General features: G+C 37.3%; 1 protein-coding gene across 12 annotated transcripts in view; it reads left to right on the forward strand.

Annotated features, from left to right (window-relative positions):
- The first annotated feature begins 12,369 nt into the window (after nucleotides 1-12,369).
- LOC311073496 (NLR family CARD domain-containing protein 3-like) overlaps nucleotides 12,370-21,277 on the forward strand; it is a 239,259-nt gene continuing 230,351 nt past the window's right edge. For 8 of the 12 annotated variants that reach the window (XM_084099313.1, XM_084099310.1, XM_084099311.1 and 5 more), the window contains exons 1-6: nucleotides 12,370-12,569; nucleotides 12,993-13,089; nucleotides 13,349-13,462; nucleotides 16,356-16,481; nucleotides 18,887-18,982; nucleotides 19,179-20,903. In XM_084099313.1, the coding sequence (XP_083955439.1) occupies nucleotides 13,040-13,089; nucleotides 13,349-13,462; nucleotides 16,356-16,481; nucleotides 18,887-18,982; nucleotides 19,179-20,903 (2,111 nt within the window). In that variant the 5' untranslated portion in view covers nucleotides 12,370-12,569; nucleotides 12,993-13,039. The remainder of the gene's footprint in view (nucleotides 12,570-12,992; nucleotides 13,090-13,348; nucleotides 13,463-16,355; nucleotides 16,482-18,886; nucleotides 18,983-19,178; nucleotides 20,904-21,277) is intronic. The other 4 variants (XM_084099301.1, XM_084099308.1, XM_084099307.1 and 1 more) reach the window with 4 other exon arrangements.

Here is a 21,277-nt window from a genome sequence, read left to right on the forward strand (position 1 = left end):
GTGCTCAGTGCTTCCTTTGTTAGCGCATACGGATCCACACCATTTATGACTGAAATTTTCGCATTGTACCTCTCTCTGTCTTGTGTTAATAGAGTCTCTTTATAATCTCTGTCACTTTGTCTCTTCATGATTTTCGTAACATTATAAATGGAAAGAAATATTCGAAATTTGCTTGTAAAACTCATAGACAGTATGGTAAAACATTGTAAACACAGCAGCTTTTGCCCTCAAAGATGGCGTCTCCGGGGAGGTCACGTGACATTAATTGGCCTGTGGGAACTATGTATTAGACATTCTCTGATATCACTTATTTCCGGTTATGATTACTTTCAATGTACTGTGGTCAATGAGTTGTACAAACACCGCCTAAAATGAGTGTCTGCGATAAGATTTAAAAATTTGGACATTTTTATTGACAGAAGAAGGGATTTTCTAATGTTTACTGTCTGCAGAATTTTCCAAACTCATCGGAACATGAAGTTTTAATCCAAACCAAGCCAATCTGAGAAAGCTGCGGCTGTTAAAAATACGCATTATTTCACCACAGGCTGTCAGTGTTCGTCTACACTAGTGACCGCGACGCTGAAGTGTGTGAAAACAGATGAATAACATCAGTACGAACCACCAACATTTATTTATTTATTTGGATTAAATATTTTAATCATTCTGTGTCATTTTTCAATGTCAATCTTTTTACTATTACATGTTCATGACCAAAATGCTTAATTAATATTCAAAGAAGTTGTCTGTCATTTTCCTCTACGCTGTGTGCGTTATTGTTGAAGATAAATTAAATAGCCTAGCCTATTTAACATCGTTACAGGCACCTCGCGAGCATTCAGTCATTCAACTATTTTAAAAAGACTGTAATAAAGCACCAATGCACACAAGCAATCCTTTTTATTAGTCAAATTCATTAAAAAAATATGCCCCATATGTAGAGGCTTGGTCAAAGACGCTGTCCGTACTTTCCTATCATAAAGTGAAGATACTGATCATCATCCAAGTAACAACAGTTTTTGGATTTGCATATTTACATTTAACTTGATGAATAAAAAAACAATGTAACCAAAAAAAAATAAAAAATGATACAAGTCTAAATAAGAGCAACGTAGAATCCTCGGATTTCTTAAAAACACAACAAAACATTGTGACAAACTTTGACAACATATTGTATGGACAAAAGATCTATGATTTACGATCTAAGATCTAAGACGACTAAGTACAGTTTTTCAACCATCTAAAGTTTTTGAACAGACATTATTTAGTAACATTTATAGGCCTACACATAGGTTAAATTTAAGCAAAATCATTTACATCATAAGTCTTCTAAGAAGATAAATAGAAGATATGATTTTAATAAAACTTTTATTGACATATATAAATATCTAATTTAAACTTTTAAGGTTATACTTTTAAATGAAATTTAGTACGAACAAAACTTTGGCTCTGGAACGCGGACTAGATTTACTGTGACATTATCTCCCGAGACTCATCTGGTCTGTCGTCCTCTCGTCTCTGTGAGGGTCTGGAACATTTATTTCACACTGTAGTTTATCTCTGAAGGATCTGGGGCTGTTTTGTTTGACAACCTAAACTGTTTGCTTTTTGGATTGTTTTTTTATCGTTGCATAAAGAACTACTTCACCTCTCTGGAAATGTAAGGTGTTTTTATTTATATATTTATTTAGCTAAAACTTTGTTTACATTTTTTAAATACAATTCAGTAACATATGGTATTATTCATTGGTTATATATTTTATTAATAATAATTTCATTTAAAATAGAGTGTGTAAAATAATGTGTGCGCGCGCAAAACAGCTTAGAAATGATATTAAATTATTTATTTATTTTATAGTTTTCTGTGATGGTCGTGTTTAGGTGTACGGGATAGAATATGCAGTTAGGGTACAAAAATCATTATGGCTATGAAAACCCCCACACCATCAAAATTGAAACTCCACACAGACAAAAAATTATGATTAAATCTTTTCATATAAATGAGATTTAAGACGACTAAGTACAGTTTTTTAACCATCTAAAGTTTTTGAACAGACATTGTTTAATAACAATTATACCTTAGGTTCAATTTAAACAAAATCATTACAGTAATCTTCTAAAAGGTAAATAGAAGATGCGTATGTATTCAAACTTTAAAGATTTTATTTAAACAGTCTTTTGTTTTTAAAAGATATCATTTAAACTTTTAAGATTATACTTCTTATAAATAAACTCAGCACCTGATATCCTGATCGCTGAATTTGTGTGACTCTCTGACACACACACACACATACACACACACACACACACACACACACACCCTTTGGCTGGTGCTTTTTGAAAGCTCCGCAGGTCAAACGCTGGTGTAAAGAGAGGCCAGAGGGCCCTGATTTCTAAACATGTAAGATGATTTTTTTATTTTCGTGAACCCGTTTCATACATTGCGTTGTTTCATGAGCTGTATGTTTTTTCTTCAACTCTAAACATTTAACTGATTGCAATTTTTTTGTGAATCCATTTTATTTAAACTGGATAGTTCTACATTTATTTCAACTTTTTGTGTGAGGTTTTAGTAAGATCTTTATTTTATATGATTTATTTATAATCATTTATATTCTTTTAAAGAACAGAATGTTTTATGTAAGATGATTTTTTTATTCTTTGTTTATCTAAAACTGAAAGAATTGGTTTCAGTAAGATGTTATTTTATATTATTGTATATTATATTATTTGTGTGAACTATACATTATTTTATAACATCTCTGTTTCTCACTATCACTGTGCTCTGGAATGTGGAGGAGCAGAAGGAGGGCGCGCGCACCACTCAGGCCGGGGCTGTGCTGGAGAGGCGCTTCAGTAAACACTCTGTGATCTTTTGTGACTCCATTTTATTTAAACTTTTTGAGTGAGGTTTTAGTAAGATCTTTATAAACATTTCATTTATATTGTTTTAAAAGAACTGAATGGCTTTTCAACCTTAGTGAAATGAGCATGAGAACAGTATGTTTTTCAACTTTAGTTTAATTGGCACAATAATTATTAAGGATATGATGTGTTTTGTATGACATTGTTTAATCACAGTGTCTGAACAACACGTTTCAGATGTCAGAACTCAAATGCGAAGGGTGGCAGGGGGAAATCCCGTGACACAGATGGTCACATCTCCTCTGATGTCTGATCTCCACACACACACACACACACACACGCTTTGAGAGACTCATTGCAATTTTTTGTGACTCTTATTTTATTTAAACTTTTGGTGTGAGGTTTTAGTAAGCTATTTTATAAACATTTCATTTATATTGTTTTAAAAGAACTGAATGGCTTTTCAACATTTGTGTGAGATAAACTTCCACAGTTTTTTCCTTATCAGTTTTCACAGTACAGCCCGGATACGCTCAGGAATATGTAGGGAGGAGAATCCTATGACACCAACTTCAAAAACACACACTAACTGTCATATTATTATAACAGTGTCTTCAAAAGGCATCAAACAATCAGACTTTCTGTCAGATACCATGACATAATTATTTAATCACAGTGTCTTCAAAACTTTGTCAATATCAAAAGGCATCAAACGGTTTCAAACTAGCTGTCATAGCCATGACATATTGTTATAACACTTTCTGTCAATATCAAAAGGCATCAAAAGACTTCAAAACCCAAAACTAGCTGTCAATAACTACATGATCAAGGGCTAGGAGGGTCAATAGGTCAAAACTAGCTGTCAAAAAGACTTCAAAATCTCTTTGATCTCTTTGATCTCATCTGATCTTCTTTGATCCCTTTGATCCTATGCCAAAAGGGGCGGGTGCCTGTCACCGGAAGGGGCGGGGCACCTGTCAATCAACCATTTTTGACAGGTGGTGTGTCATATCAACTACTAGCAGGGATGATGTTGTATAAAATAGCACCTTTTTCTGTTGTTTGTAATACTTTTTTTCTTGTCCTCTGGCACTGTTCTTATTTTATTTTACTTTATTTACTTGTATTTGTTTTACTTTGAATGATTATGTCTCATTGTATTGTTCTGGTTCATGGCATTAATAATAATAATAATAAAAAGTCACATCACTAGCGGTGTGTGTAAAGAGCTGAAGACGAGAGTCCTGCGGATTCCCCCCCACAGCTCAGAGGATCTGACGTCACAGCAGCGCGGTGAGACTCGCTCAACTAGTTATAATAAAATCTCCATTATGATATCAGTCGATAAACAAACACTTCTGGGATGTTTCATAACGCAGACTTTACCTAACCTACCTTACCCTAACCCTAACTAGTAAGTTAAGAGAGTTTGAAAGATAATTTTCATACAGTAATTTCTGGTTTCTGTGTGTAAATCGTCCTCCAAAATGTCCAACGGTGTCTTTAATGTTTTTACTTCAGTGTCATGAAAGCTTTGTGGGTGATGGACAGGGTTTACATTAAGACAGGAGTGTGCCTTAATCTAGTTATTCTGGCATTTCTTTTCTTTTATTCCACAGCTGATGTGTGCAAGTTTTTTTATTGCTTGCATTAAAATAATTTTCTCTTGTTTTGTTTTTTAATCGCAGTCTTTTTCTTCTGCCATTCATGCTTATCAGCTCCATGCAATCTTAAGCTTTTCTTGGTTCAGCTGCACACAGTCTGAAAAGGTTTATTGGCAGTTAAATAAAATAAAAGAGCCTTTCTAAGAGCCATCGTTTAAGCTGTTGACTTTTCTACCTTGAGAAAGAACGTTAAACGAACAACTTAAAAGGGCATGACAAATCATGACATAAGACTGACATCACTCACAACGTACCGATGAACAAATATAACGTCTGATGTTTGCATACGTGCATACCATTACGACATTCTTCGTGAATAAACATGACCTCTGATGTTTGTATACATATATACCAACGTACCATCACGTCACATATGCAAATATAAGGCTTGTTCGACTTCATGCAGCTCTGCGCAGACCGATCGGTGGCTTGAAGCATTGCATGCCGGTTAGAAATTTTGTCCGACTTGATACAGCCAGAGAATGTCTAATATGGGGAGAAGTGCCACTCTCAGTAAACTTCCGGTTGCAGTTCCACTCTGGCTCCACATGAGGGCGCTCACAGGACGAGTGCAGTTCCACTCTGGCTCCACATGAGGGCGCTCACAGGACGAGTGCAGTTCCACTCTGGCTCCACATGAGGGCGCTCACAGGACGAGTGCAGTTCCACTCTGGCTCCACATGAGGGCGCTCACAGGGCGAGTGCAGTTCCACTCTGGCTCCACATGAGGGCGCTCACAGGACGAGTGCAGAATGAATGGAGGTCTATGAAGCTATACCCCTCGAAATCTATAATTTATTGTCTAGTAATTTGAATGTTGTATTCGAAAGGAGATGCAAAGAAATTACACATTACACACAGTCACTTAATTGCTTTAAAAAGTCTTTTAAAATGTCAATGACGTCACACACATCGTACGACCAGAGATACTGCTTTACGGCAATCCTTCAGTCGCTTTGGTGCTTTTCTGCTTTCTTTTGCTTTTTTTTTGGTGCTTTCTTTTCTCTCGAGGCATCGACAGCACAGCTGACACAGGTAAACACACGTGCTAGAAGAGTTGTTGTTTTGTTTGTTTCTGGTCCCACTTTGGATGCCACAATGCCATCAAGTGGTATCTCTGGTCAACAACAACTCAACCAGTAAGAAATCTAAGGACATAAGTACTCGTTCATTCAACTTTCGACCTATAACCCATGTTGAACTTGCAAAACCTACAATCAAATCTGAGATTTCTCAACGGCAATCGGGTGAAACAGACAAATTTAGCCGTCTAGCTCCATAGACTCCCATTCATTCTGCACTCATGGGCGATCGCCCCCAGTGGAGCTCTGGTGGAACTACAACCAAAGTTCGGTACAATAGGACTCATGAAAAATCCTCTCACCGGCTCCCGCTCCCTCTAGTGAAGATATTACTGCGCCAAGTCGAAGTGCTTACAAGCACTTGCTATGGTATTCCGCCATACAATATAGTTATCCATTTTACACGCTTAGAAAAGCGCAACGTTTTGTTTTGTGTCACCGTCCTAGGTCGAGTTACACTACGCGAGTAACTGTATTTAAATAAGGAAAACGTGGAGGTGTTTGGTAGCTTCTCTGCTTGGCCCATATTGAATGAACTGGGCTAAGCTAAGTGCTAACAAAGTTTCGCCGCAAGACAGAGCGATTGAGTGCACGCACTGAGACGAGAGAGGTATGTATCAACTCGTCTTAGTTAAGGGAATAACATAGTTTAATATGAAAAAACGGTGGAGTATCCCTTTAATAGGGAGTGGCCAAGCTCTCCGTAGACGGGCTCTGATACAGTGCCGACGGGATCTTTTTCGGGATCTTCGGAGGACTGAAGAGATCGGAGCTTTAAATTTAATATCTAAATTTCTATAATTAATTATGTCACACCGAGAGTGAGGACGGGGCCTTGATTTCGCGGCTTTACTTCCGGCTCACGACTGCGCAGGTCTGGTCCCGAGATCGCTACTGCGCAGACTCAAGCCCCAAGATGTCAGCACCATATCGGGACACTGGCGGCTTCACTTCTCACGAAGATGGCGGAGAGAGCAGACGCATTGTGAATAGCTCAGAGTAGCAAAGCCTTGAAAATCAACGGAATGAACTTTAACTCAACAAAACCCTGAAATATCAGATGTAAAACTGTAGGGAACTTATCATAATAATTCAGAAACGTGTGAGTGACCCTGAGCACCTCCTGGAGTACGATATTGCAGACCATAACATGGCTAGCACAAAAGCTAATGCTAAATTGAAGGCTCTCCAAGAACACGACTATGGTGGTCCAGAAAGGATGGAAACTAACACCAGAGGAACCAAAAACACCTTAGCATCTCCTTCCAAACCACCAGCACCACAGAAGAAGTCAAAACCAGACGACGTCGTGACTGCTGGAGCCCATGCTGAAGACGCCTCTAACGCTGCGATCCTGGCTGCGATCGGCACTCTTCAAAACATGATGCAGGACTTCAAAGCGGAGCTAAAGCAGAACACGCTGACCATAGCCAACATCGCGAAAGCGGTAGAGTTTAACTCTGCCGAACTCAAAGAATGTAAAACACAGTGCCAAAAACTGCACGTCGAGGTGAAACAACTCAAAGAGGAGAACACAGATCTGGGGGAAAGAGCAGCAGAGTTGGAGCGTTATAAAAGAAGATGGAGCCTGCGAGTAAATGGCTTACATGAGGGAAAAGACGAAAACACACGACAAATCATCTCTGATATCATCGGAAAGATTGTGCCACACTGGAGGGAGAAGATGGATTTCATCCTGGATTCGGTGCACCGACTGGGGCCGAGTAACACCAGCCGCCCTCGTCAGATCCTCATGCAGTTCACAGGACGCCACTTCAGGGACGAACTCTGGCGGATCACCAAACTTCACCCCGTCTGCAAGCATCTCAACATCCGCTTCGCAGAAGACCTCACCAAGGAAGACAGAGAGGCACGGAGGGCTGTGTGGCCGAAAGTTGAACAAGCAAGGAAGGCAGGACTAAAGACAGTGTTCCCCCCATGCTTTCATTAATGGACAAAGAGTCTCGCCATAGACACAACTATCCAGGGTTTTTGAATCCCGAAAACAAGTGAGTTTGAATGAAAATTCTCTGGGTTTTGCTACTATTACAAATTCCTGATAGGAAACTTCTACTGTTGTTTTAAGTAAGTTCAGCAATCCATTGTTGTTGATTGTTGATTAATTTGTTTTTGTTCTATGTTCAGTTTAAAGAGTAACATTTCTCTAATTTCTGCAAGGGGTTTAAGAAACATGACAAAGAGAAAAAGTATTTTCTTATTTTGTAAAGGGAAGAAGTCAAATATAATTGTTTTGCAGGAAACGCATTCTAAGGTTGATGATGTTATATTTTGGTCTAAACGATGAGGAGATGAAGCTTACTTTAGCCACGGCACTTCAAGGTCAGCAGGAGTCGCCATCCTTCTAAGTAACTTCAGAGGTCATATTGTGTCCCATATGGCAGATGAATTTGCTCACTGGCTGATTCTTATCATAAACATAGATGGTCTGAAATTCATCTTAGTCAACATTTATGGATATAACATCAGTAGAGAAAACCGAAACCTACTTGAACAAATTGGTTTACATTTAGACAATCTCAAATGAACACACTCAACTGATAACATCATCATTGGAGGCGATCTAAACCTAGTTCATGATTTTTTTTATTATAAATATCCTTGCAGATACTCTGCCAGTCATCCAAACACCATATTCATGAACTTTTGCGAAAAACAAAATTTGGTTGATACTTGGAGACACTTAAATCCAGAAATATCTAAATACTCCTGGTTTAGCTCAAGCCACAATTATAAATCCAGAATTGATCATTGGTTAATGGCAAATCATTTGCTATTTTATAATATTAGCTCTGATATTTCTTCTGCACCACTAACAGATCATAGTGTTATTTTACTACAGATCAAACCCAATGACAACAATGTCCACTCACACATATATTGGAAGTTCAATTCCAGTCTGCTCAAAAATAATGACAACTGCCAAAAAATCTAATTATTAATTAAAGAAAATGCCAATTCTGAGGAGCTCACAACTGCTACCAAAAAGTGGGAATTCCTAAAATATAAAATACGCCAATTTACCATCTCATTCAGTAAAATAATTAAAAAAGATAGTGAAAAACAAAAAGTAGACATTATTAATCAGTTCAATATGTACTGCAATAGGCCAAACCCAACTGAAGACGATAGACAGAAGATATTAAACCTCCAACCAAAACTAGATGAAGTTCACAGTCGTAAGGCCCAAGGGGGCTTTATTAGACCCAGAGCTAAGTGGATAGAGGAGGGGGAAACAAATCAGCGTATTTCTGTGGTGTTGCAAAAAGAAGACAGGAAAAAAATAGCATCAGATCCCTGATGGTTGATAATAATGAAGTCACAGATGAAAAATTGATCTCTTCAGAAATCTGGAAATTCTATAGCCAGCTCTATAGCTCAAAATTTTCTAGCGTGGACTGTCAACATTTTTTTCAGGATATAGCAGAACATATTCCAAAAATAGAGGATGGCCTCAAACAAACATGTGATAATCAAATAACAATTCCAGAACTTGACGCAGTAATTGGTCGTCTCTCTCTTAACAAAGCCCCCGGATCCGACGGTCTCACAGGTGACTTTTACAGACATTTGGGTAGATTTAAGAGACCTGCTGCTACAAGTCTTTACCCAAATATTTGAAACATGTGTGCTTCCACCAACAATGAGACATGGAGTTATCCTCTCAGTTCCAAAACCTGGGAAAGATCCCAGAATTATAGATAACAGAAGACCCATTACACTCAGAAATTCAGACTACAAACTCCTAACTTACATCTTTGCTTCTCGTCTTCAAACAGGGATTTCAGATCTTATTGCAGATACACAGTCAGGGTTCTTAAAAGGAAGGTCAATACATAATAATATAAGATTGGTAATGGACATCATTGAGTGTAGAAGCCAAAATAGAGGATGATGGTTTCCTTCACTTTCTAGACTTCTATAAAGCATTTGACTCCGTGGAGCATCCATTTATTCTTTCGCCGCTCGAACACTTTGGCTTTGGAGTCAAATTTAGAGAATGTGTTGGTGGATTATATCGAGATATTTATAGCTGTGTCCTATTACCTAGTGGTACCACCCCAAGCTTCAAGATTAATGTGGGTATTCCTCAAGGTTGCCCCATCTCACCATACCTGTTCATCTTAGCCACAGAAATGCTAGCAATCTATATTAAAAACTGTAATGATATTAAAAAACTTAATGTACTTGGCACAGAAATAACAATCAGCCAACTAGCGGACGACACAACAATATTCTAAAAAGATAGATACCAAATTTCAACAACTATTTCCAAAACTGAAAAATTCTCAAAAGCCTCAGGTCTAACATTAAACTTAAAAAAGTGTGAATTGCTGGCTGTACACGACACTTCACTGAAAAACATCTGTAATATCCCTATTAAATCAGAAATCAAATACCTGGGGATTTACCTCTCCAAGGACCAAAAACAAAGCCAGCTTCTGAATGTAGAAAATAAAATTAAAGAATGCAAATCAAGACTAAATATATGGCCACAGAGGGACCTATCAATACTAGGCCGAATTTCCCTATAACTAAGATGAATGTTTATCCAGATGTTCTTGCCCAGCCTACTCCAATGCCACTCCAAACAAACTGATTACATCTATCAACCAAATCAACCTAAACTTCAGACCACATTATATGAAGAAAAGCAATATGGTTAAAGACACAAAGGATGGAGGACTAAAAGTTATTGATTTTGACTGCCTTAATGGAACCTTAAAAATAAATTGGTTAAAATCTTGGATCAAACACAGCAACTCCTTTTGGTATTGTATTCCAAAGACCTTATTCAAGAAAATTGGAGGATTAGAATTTCTTATTAGAGCGGACTTTAGTGTTAACAAATTACCCATATCACTGTCAGAGTTTTACAAAAACAAATACTCTTGTATTGGAAAATGTTATACGTACATAACTTCTCACGCCACACATCTGTACTCTGGAACAACAGATATATTTTGCACAGCAACACATCTCTGTTCTTTGAGGATTGGTATGGGAGAAATATATGGTCCATAGCCGACTTAATGGATACCGACGGACAGTTTTTAAATTATGAACAATTTTCCATCAAACATAATTTCAAACCCTTAAAATCAGACTTTACTAAATTACATAAAGCACTAGCCCAATAATTTGTCCTTCTAACAAGAAACATTTTGGCATATTATCCGATACAACCACAATTGGCCCCACTATCAATTCAAGGGATCTTTGTTCTGGATAAAAAAATGCACTAACCACTTTATTAGAAATTGTTTTATTGATTATATTTACCCTAAAAGGCAAAATAAAAATAACATCCTACAAAAATGTGATAAATATTCAATCACTAAATTAAGAACAATGTATCTAACACTCCCTATACCTCCTAAAGTGAAAGAAACGCACTTCAAAGTAATGAACAACATTTACCCCTCTAAAGAATTACTGAGACTTGGATTTGGTATAGATGATAATACATGTACATTCTGTGAAAATGATGTCGAAACTACGGACCGTGTGTTTTTCTCATGTAATGTGATACAGATATTTTGGTGTGATATACATAAATGGGTTAAGCAACAGATGTCTTCATTCCCAAACTCTATCTCCAGTGACGCCATAACATTTGGACTGATATTGCAAAGCAAGGGTGATGAGCTCTGTACTAATACAACTGTGTGTCTAGCTAAATTCTTCATTCACAAATGTAGAATTGTGAAATAATTTTTTTTTAATGAATTTAAACTGTATATGAATTCCTTAAAAACTCTGAAAGGTCCTAAAGCACAAAAAATATATAATACCCTAAAACACGTCCCAACTGAGGTTAATAGCTGAACAATGACTGAATTCTCCCCTTATGTTATGTTATAATTTCTTACGTTTTTTTTTTCTATTTAAATTTGTTTATATGAATGTTTCTTTTCCTTTTATAAATCATCCTTATTTTTGTTACTAAGACTACATATATATTTCCTGTTTGTATTAAGAGCTGCTCCCTCTGGCTATATCTTCTCTGTATCCTATTCTGAAGAAACGGATTTTATGTTTTATGTTTGCTTGTAAATCTTGATATTTTCAATAAAATAAAATAAAAAAAGGACAAAAGAGGTCCAGGCCCGGACATGTATACCGGTAGGCTATTTTGTTTTAGTTTATGCAGCAGTCGTCCGTGAGGGGCTGACAAATTTCATATTGTTGTTTGTTTATTTTTGGATTAAAGTTTATTCTGAAAAAAAGAAAGGAAAAAAAAGCTTCACTTCGCACCAATGGAAGAGAGCGAAGGGGCGTCGTCCATATTTTTTTTACAGTCCAGGGGTTTTTTTATTTGTTTTTTTTTATTGAACAATTATTCATGTACAAACAATATGGCAATATTAATACATCTTTACATAAAAAACATACAAGACAGGTGCATGAAAGAACCACAAATACACACAACAACAACAACAATAAAAAATGAAATAAATAAATAAATAGAATTAAGGGGCTAAGGTTTTTCTTTTAAATCATATTCTTCTATGGTGGAAAAAATACTAATTGCGTTATTCTTTTGTATAAGAAACAAATTCACCATGAAATGCACAGAACATTGGTTTCATCTTTAGATATTTTGATTTGTGAACATAAAATTTTCCAAGCCTGAGGATATTTTTACAGTCTATGGTTGACACGGTCAAAATCACGCGTTTCATTTAAAGACTTTTGACCCCGATCGCCTGCCATACTCTGTTTACGTCTCTCTCTCTCTCTCTCTCTCTCTCGTCACACATAGAAAGTGAAAGTAAGTTTTCCTGTCGCCATTTTAAGCAGGAGAAATGCGAAATACGACACGGAAAAAACAGAACATCAAAGTGTTTATTAACCATTATAAAGGGATTTAAGTGTAGTTTTATGATGTTAAAGCTGGAGGATTTGAGATCCTGTATCTTGTAAAAGTTTGATCAAGGTGAGTGTTCATGTGTGACTTTCTCATATTAATATGAATCTCTGGAGGACATTTTACGTGATTGTTTGATATGAAATCTTAAATAAAGGTTTTTTAATTTTTCACTTCAATGTTTCCTTTGTGTTTCGTGATGTTTGTGATTCTCCAGAAGTTTAGCTTATGTGTAAACATACATAGGCCAATTCACACAAACGTCAACGAACGTTTTTTGTATCGGATCAGTGTGTGTCGATGTGTGTCGGGGTTTGTTTTCTTTTTCACCCGAACATCAACGGTCGACTTGTGTGTGTGAAAAGGCCCTGTGAGCTTGAGTTAACGCAGTCACATGATCCTTTTCTCCCACACTCCAGATATGTTCAGCTAAATTATGAAGGTTGTTTAATTTAATCATTTAATTTAGTGTGTGAATGTTTCTTCATTCAGAGTCAGTGGAGGAGATCAAACTCATCAGATTCTCCTGCAGCTTCATCATGGCTGATTCACAAGGATCCAGAGATGGAGATTGTTCTCCAGGATGCAGGTACTTTCAACAAACATTACATTACCATTACCCCCACACCTCCACCCCCCCCCCCCCCAACCCCCCCCCCCCCCCCCCCCCACACACACACACACACACACACACACACAAACACAAACAGATCAAAGACAGTTACAGAAAAAAATAGGATTTTTTTGCCCCTTTTTTTTTATTTTAAACTAAAATGAAATATTCAGTAAAAAGATAAATGTATTCACAGTAATCTAAAGGATTAAACTGAATCTGTTCTCTGTTCCAGTTCAGTCCAGCAGAAGAGCTCAAACCCAGAGTCCAGCTGTGTGTCTATGAAGAGTAACCACTCTATGAATCCGCCAATAGCGTTTAAGAGTGGAGACAAACGGCCTGATCTCAGGTATATCACTTCTATAAAAGATGTGCTTATAGTGCGACACTTTTGCTGAGATCTTTTCCACCTTTATATAATGGAGTAGCCTTGGTGTAAAACTGAAAAACTTTAACTGCTGGTTCAGGGCCCGTATTTATCAAGCTTCTCAAAGTGTCATTTTAGTCTTAAAGGGTTAGTTCACCCAAAAATTAAAATTCTGTCATTAATTACTCTCCCTCATGTTGTTCCAAACCCGTAAGACTTTTGTTCATCTTCAGAACACAAATGAAGATATTTTTGATGAAACCTGAGAGCTTTCTGTCCCTCCACTGACTGCAACGTCATTGCAACTTTCAAGCCCCAGAAACAAAAACATTGTTAAAATAGCATGAATGGCAGAAGAAAAAGACTGCGATTAAAAATCAAAACATGCAAGAGAAAATTATTTTAATGCAAGCAATAAAAAAACTGCACACATCAGCTGTGGAATAAAAGAAAAGAAATGCACAATTAACTAGATTAAGGCACACTCCTGTCTTAATGTAAACCCTGTCCATCACCCACAAAGGTTTCACAAAGTTATTCTTGCCACTGTAACGTATGGCTTCCTAAAGACAAGTTTATGGGTAAATAAATGAATAATAATAAAAAAATAAATCAGGTCTTAACATTAAGCCTTTTCATTTGATTGTCCTTAGTTCGGTCATTCACTTGTCCAAGTAAAAACATTTGTTTGTCCAGGAATACAATTTTTTTTTTGTGTGTGTTGTAAATATAATTTATTCTGAATCAATATTCTCATCACTGTTCAGTCAGCTTTGACATATATAAATCGGCATATTTATGATATTTTAACCTCATTTTTCCCTCATCCCTAATCGATTCCCTAATCGCTTATTTCCCTAATCGCTTCCCTAATGCGTCATCTTTCATTTAAAATTCTTAAATTTCATCAATAAATTAAAATAGAATAAGAAGATGCTAAAGGGATGTTACCAATCAAATTAAACTGCATTAAATAATATAATGAGATTATTTTAATTATTTTTGGAATATACAATTAAGAAATTTTGGAAAGAATGATACTTTTAAACACGAAACTAAACCGCCAGTAGGAGGCGGCAGGAGACCGAGTCATTGAGTCATTTATTCAAACGATTCATTCAAACGACTGATTCATTCAGGGATGAGGCAGTTGTAAATGAATAGGAATTCATTGAATCTTTGACTCAACCGATTCGTTCAAACACTGAATCATTCAGGAATGAAACACAGTTGAGTTTTCCTTTGAGATGCGCTGTGGTTCTTCTAGGATCTTTTTTTAAACTATTTTCGCTGCTGAAATAGAACAAAAAATGTCAATATTGTGTCTAAAATTCAAGTGACTTAATATTAATGACTTGTTTATTGAACTGCAATATGAAATCAGTGTCACATTTTCAATCGTGATTGTATTCAGTGCTCTTGGTCGTATGATATTGATGTTACTTGTCCCGGACAAGCGTAAATGTCGAGCCTGTAATACATATCAAAACATATTTTAAATATGATGTACTAATTTCATTATAGCACTCATCAGCCTGCAGCTTCCAAGACAATGTTTACTGTAAACAACACAGAGACAGAACAAAATTCACGCGCTTCGTTTAAAGACTTTTGTCCCCGATCGCGTTCCATTCGGGCGTTCGCGCTCAGAGAAAGTGCATCATGTCAGAACAGAACGCTAATGAAATGTTTACCCGGCAAAGCTTTAATAAAAGCAAATAATGAACTTTTGTGATTGCGAATAAGTGCAGAGTCCTGTGAGTGTAACTCTAGCGCTGCGTTAACATGTGATGTGAGTTTTACAGTATTGGGACTGAGCGCCAGAACTGCAGCTGATAGAATGTGATACTACCGTATTTCTTCAAAAGCAGATCGTGGAGACATTAAATCATCCACGATCAAAAATCGTGATATCGCATAAGCACAAGTATAAAACGACTGTTATCATGTCTGAAAACAAACACAAGTAAACAGAGTTTACAAAACTGTATCGCACGCGTGCTACAGTGGGACATTTATTCATCGCACAGACCAATCTTTTCGTAACTGTACAGCCCTGCAATGAGTATCACAATGTATTCTTTTGAAAATTATTTATTGAATGATTATTAGTGTTGAATGTAAACTCCTCTTAGGAATTTCACCATTCAATGGGAATTTATCTGAGCATATTCTTAAATAAGGAAATCTATTCAGTGATTGGTCCATGCCTATGTCATCATCCAAAATCCCGTTTGTGGCACAGCAAAGTGTTGTGAATCATCTCTAAGACTGACACTTAAGATTTAGTCCTACACTTCACTTAAATTACGACTGAGATGCTTGATAACTAACTTCTAAGCACAGCTTTGAGCCAAGAGTTGTTTTACTCTTAAGTCCATTCTTAGCAGTGTTCTTGTGAGTAATTCTCAGAGGCTTGATAAATACGGGTTCAGATTTGTTGAAAGCTTCACGGTGTCTGGTCAGAACAGTGATGTTTCACAGCAAGAGTAGCGTTACTAGAGTACAGTAAGGTGGTTTATCTTTAAAGCTCAGCTAAACATTGGTCTCTTTAGTCGGTTGAGCCTTCGTCCTCCATTGTGCCTTTGAGAAGAGTCATGTGATCATGGTTGATGTTCATCTGAGTTGAATCATTCTATAATTCTATAGTTGATTTCAGTTTGTTTGCTTTGAATTCCTAATTCCTAATATTACCGGTTTTCTCAGTCGCTTTGGTACAATTGTTGAATCATGCTTAACATTTTTAAAGTTAATTTCTCGAAATAATTGTAATCAAAGTTTGAAACACAGTGCAAAACAGTTACAGACATTAAAGCAAAAGTACACAACATTTATGTGGTCTTTTATAAGTCTGTATTCTTTATATTTTACTTAGTTTTAAACCCAGTTCAGTCCAGCAGAAGAGCTCAAACCCAGAGTCCAGCTGTGTGTCTATGAAGAGTAACCGCTCTATGGAGGAGCCACACAACTTTAAGAGTGGAGACAAACGGCCTGATCTCAGGTATGTCATTTCTATAAAAGATGTGCTTCTTGTATTTTATTTGTATGAAATTGTTATTAATATACAGCAGTTTAACCCTCTGAGGTCGACAAACGCGCCGGCGCGTTTTGCCGGATTTTCTCCACATTGTAGCACAATAAACTTAAATTTCTCCGTCATTTATGGTCATACAGAAAAAAGAAATATAAAAAAAGAATCTGTGATATTTCTACTTTTGTATGTGTCCACTTACAATCAAATCAAAACATTGTGCTTTTGTAAAATAAAGAAAATAAACAGGGTGTGCGTTCTGCCTCTCTGTCGCGGTGAACTTTTTTTTCTTGAGCACGTCTATAAACTGAAACAAAACTCAGCGAATACTTGTCACACATTTATGAGCCATAAACATTTATAAACATATAAGTGTGTACTTTTAAATTATCGGATTCAAAACGAAAACAAATATTCTCTGTTTAAGTAATTTGTATAAAACCAACAAGATGTCCAGCTTCTCAAACGCTTCCTAATTATTTTTTAATTTACCACGCCCACTCGCGCAAAAGAAATTCACATGCAAATCTCCACATGTTACGCGATCGCCCTCATTACCTCAACAACAAAACACTTCACTTCACTTTTCGTCGAGTTTGAAAGACGTGCCTGAGCTTACATTGGATTTACATCAGGAGAAGAAGAACGCGATTTGAAGACAAGAAAGATAAGGTAAGAAATTCTTACATATTAGTTTGCTATTGTTGCATAAATTTCACATTGCAGTTGAACTGTTGCTAGATGGTGAATATTATAATATTTAGACCCGTGTTTACTGTTACTGTGTTTGTGGATATCTGCTCAAACGTAGATATGTATATGGTAACCATAATGTTTTATATTTGAGCGCGATCGCGTTTGAATGTATCATATTTTGGATCGTGATCGCATTTGAATGGATCATATTTTGGATCATGATCGCATTTGAATGTATCATATTTTGCAGCGCGATAGCGTTTGAATGTATCATATTTTGGATCTTGATCGCATTTGAATGTATCATATTTTGGATCGTGATCGCATTTGAATGTATCATATTTTGGATCGCGATCGCGTTTGAAAAGCAAACAGCTTCATGTTTTTACTATTATCTCATTTCATATGGAACACGAATGGAACATTTTAAGTAACATGATAATCAATATATTTTTCTCTAGCTTAGTTGTTACTGAAATCTTTTGGAAGATTTATACTGTTATAGGTTATTATTATTTTATCCAGCACTGCGCATAGCTTATGCCTACAAGGCACAACAAACCTGGTGTTCACTGTTCATTATATCTTGTTGGAAACATTTGTGTGTGTGTGTGTGTGTGTGTATTCTGTGAATTTTAAAAAACAATTTTAAAAACAATTTTCCCAAAATCGTGCAGGCCTTTCTCTTGATATCAGTATGTTCACTTTTTTTTTTTCAGGGCCCAGATGACACTGATGACTGCTGAATTCAACATTCACATGAGTCTCTGTACATGGTAAAGTGAAAATCAAACACCTTGGAAATGAAAGGTATGTACAATGTTTTTAGGAATGGCACAAAGGTCTCTGTCTTTGGATCATTGTTTTCAATAAGAGCTTTTTGGCACTTGTTGTGTATCTTTGGACGATGCTGTGTTGTAAATAAATCCAAACAATTTAAAAGCCATTATTTTTTAAATCTCCTCATTTACAGTATTGTGCAAGGTTGCCCAGAATGACAGGGCCTGATAGCTCCTAATAGGGCCGTTAGGGGAGGTTCTTTGTCTTTCTCAGGTGAGAAAAGCTTACATATTAATGAGCTCTCGCATAGAGCTTTCTTACACAAAACGTCGTAAAATTTTTAAATAAATATATTGTCTTATCTGAATGAGCAGTCAGGGTGATTTTCACATAGTTTTAGAGCAAATATTCTAGGTTACGTGGTACAATTTTCAAAAGTCTTGTGAAGAAATAATCAGTATGGGTTTCATGGCCTTATTTCAGTGAGAATTTTTTTTTGTATTTTCACAAACCACGCATAAATGTCATTATCTCAAAACTACAAACTTTTACACGCATGCTGCTGATATATTATTGTAGCAGAGTTTGTGCTGAATACAGTGTAATTAGACTTTAGCCATGAAAATGTCAAAAGAAACAGAAATAACCAGAAATGTCAGAGCATGTCAGAACACCTCCAGGGCCCAGAAAACAGCTCAGACCTCAGAGGGTTAATGAGTTACAATCTTGCTGGTTTCGGTCTATTAATGATCATCATTGTGCTCTTGTGTAAAGCTCTATGTGTTGTATTGTTAATACATTCACACACTGTAAAAGCTGTTGGTCTGTTACTCAGTTAATGACACAATTACATCAATATCAGTGTGTCTGATTCTTTACCCTCTTCATTCTGATTTAAGGTCAACTCTTCCATCCAGACCAGTTAAAAACAAAACTGTGTCCAAGCCTGTGATTCAACCACAAGACTTTAATGAAAGCAAGTTTCCTGGTTTCAGGTAAAATTCAGGACTTTGTTGTTGTTGTTGTTTAATTTTAGGTGCTGCAATTCACATCACACATCACTCACACACATGATTAATGATTTACACATTTCAGAAACCGAATGATGTTCTGTGTCCCATAAATAGTTTTGTAATTTATGGCTATTTACTTCTCTGACTTGTGTAATAATGTGGTATTTTAATCTTACAGCCATGACTCTAATCCTGCTGAAGTCCTCAACACATTGAGATCAAATCTGAGACAGAAGTTTGAGTGTTTGTATGAGGGAATATCAAAGCAGGGAAACCCAACACTCCTGAATGAGATCTACACAGAGCTCTACATCACAGAGAGTGGAAGTGGAGAGATCAATAATGAGCATGAGGTGAGACAGATCGAGACACAGTCCAGGAGAGCAGAAACAGAGGACACACCGATCAAATGCAGTGACATCTTTAGACCTTTACCTGGACAAGACAAACCCATCAGAACTGTGCTGACAAAGGGAGTCGCTGGCATTGGGAAAACAGTCTCTGTGCAGAAGCTCATCCTGGACTGGGCTGAAGGGAAAGAGAATCAGGACGTCCAGCTCATATTTCCACTCGCTTTCAGAGAGCTCAACTTGATGAAGGACAAAACACTCAGTCTTTCAGATCTTCTTCATCTCTTTTTCCCCGAAACTAAAGAAATGGACATATCCAGTGATGAGTATAAAGTGCTGTTCATCTTTGATGGTCTGGATGAGTGTCGTCTGTCTCTGAACTTTAAGAGCGATGTGAGGTTGTGTGATATATCTGAATCAGCCTCAGTGGACGAGCTGCTGAAGAACCTCATTGTGGGGAATCTGCTTCCCTCGTCTCTCATCTGGATCACCTCCAGACCAGCAGCAGCGGATCTCGTCCCCTCTGAGTGTGTCCATCGAGTGACAGAGGTACGAGGCTTCAGTGACACACAGAAGCAGGAATACTTCAGGAAGAGAATCAGTGATGAGAGTCTGGCCGACGGGATCATCTCACACCTGGAGTCATCAAGGAGCCTCTTTATTATGTGCCACATCCCAGTGTTCTGCTGGATCTCAGCCACTGTTCTAGAGGAGATGTTGAGGGAATCACAGAGAGGAGAGATTCCCAAGACTCTCACTCAGATGTACACACACTTCCTGCTCATTCAGACCAACATCAAACATGAGAAGGACTATGAGAAGAAAGTGAAAGATGAAGACATGATTGTCAAACTGGGGAAACTGGCTTATCTGCAGCTTGTGAAAGGCAACCTGATCTTCTATGAGGAAGACCTGAGCGAGTGTGGCATTGATGAGGCAGAAGCATCAGTTTACTCAGGATTGTGCACTCAGATCTTCAGAGAGGAGTTGGGCTTGTGTCAGGGGAAAGTCTTCAGCTTTGTTCATCTGAGCATTCAGGAACATCTAGCAGCTCTATATGTGCATCTCTCCTTTATCAACAATAACATCAATGTGTTTGACCAGATTACCAAACCAACTAATGGAGGCAGAGTTTCCCTATCGGATCTCCATCAGAGAGCTGTGGATGAGGCTTTACACAGTAAAAATGGGCATCTGGACCTTTTCCTTCGTTTCCTTCTGGGTCTGTCAGTGGAGTCTAACCAGAGTCTCTTACAAGAACTGAAGACACAGACAGCAAACAGCTCTCACAACAATAAGAGAACAGCTGACTATATTAAAGAAAAGATCAGTGAGAATCCCTCTCCAGATAAATACATCAATCTGTTTCACTGTCTGAATGAACTGGGTGATCTTTCTCTAGTGATCAAAGCTAAACCTCATATGTCTAGAGGATTACGTGCTGTGAAACTCTCCTCGTCTCAGTGGTCAGCTTTAGTGTTTGTGATGTTGTCCTCAGAGGAGACACTGCAGAGGTTAGACCTGAGGAGATTTATTGGAGACAGAGATGATCGGTAAGTAACACTGAGTGCAATCATTACAGTCTAAAACATTATGAACAAAGAGAAACTCAGAGATCAGAGGTGTTTAAATCACGGGGCACAGACTGATTTCTGGGATATTGTAGATCATTTGCGTGTGTTCCTCAAACCGTGGCTGTGTCCTAGTAAGACTGCATATCTCGACTGCCACGTCATCAAGCGCCTCTGAAGGCCGTCTCAGTTTGAAGGATGTTTTGAAGACAGACTTCATTTTGTGTCTTTAATTCAGCTCATTTTGAAGGATGCATCAAGTATATCCTTCGTGTTCTTCAATCTCCCACAATCCTTTGCACACATTCTAATTAATGTAAAAGAACTGATGGAAAACGAGTCGGCACTGAGTTTAT

Source organism: Abramis brama, assembly GCF_963993115.1.
Source record: "Abramis brama genome assembly, chromosome: 22".
In the NCBI taxonomy this organism is placed as follows: domain Eukaryota; kingdom Metazoa; phylum Chordata; class Actinopteri; order Cypriniformes; family Leuciscidae; genus Abramis; species Abramis brama.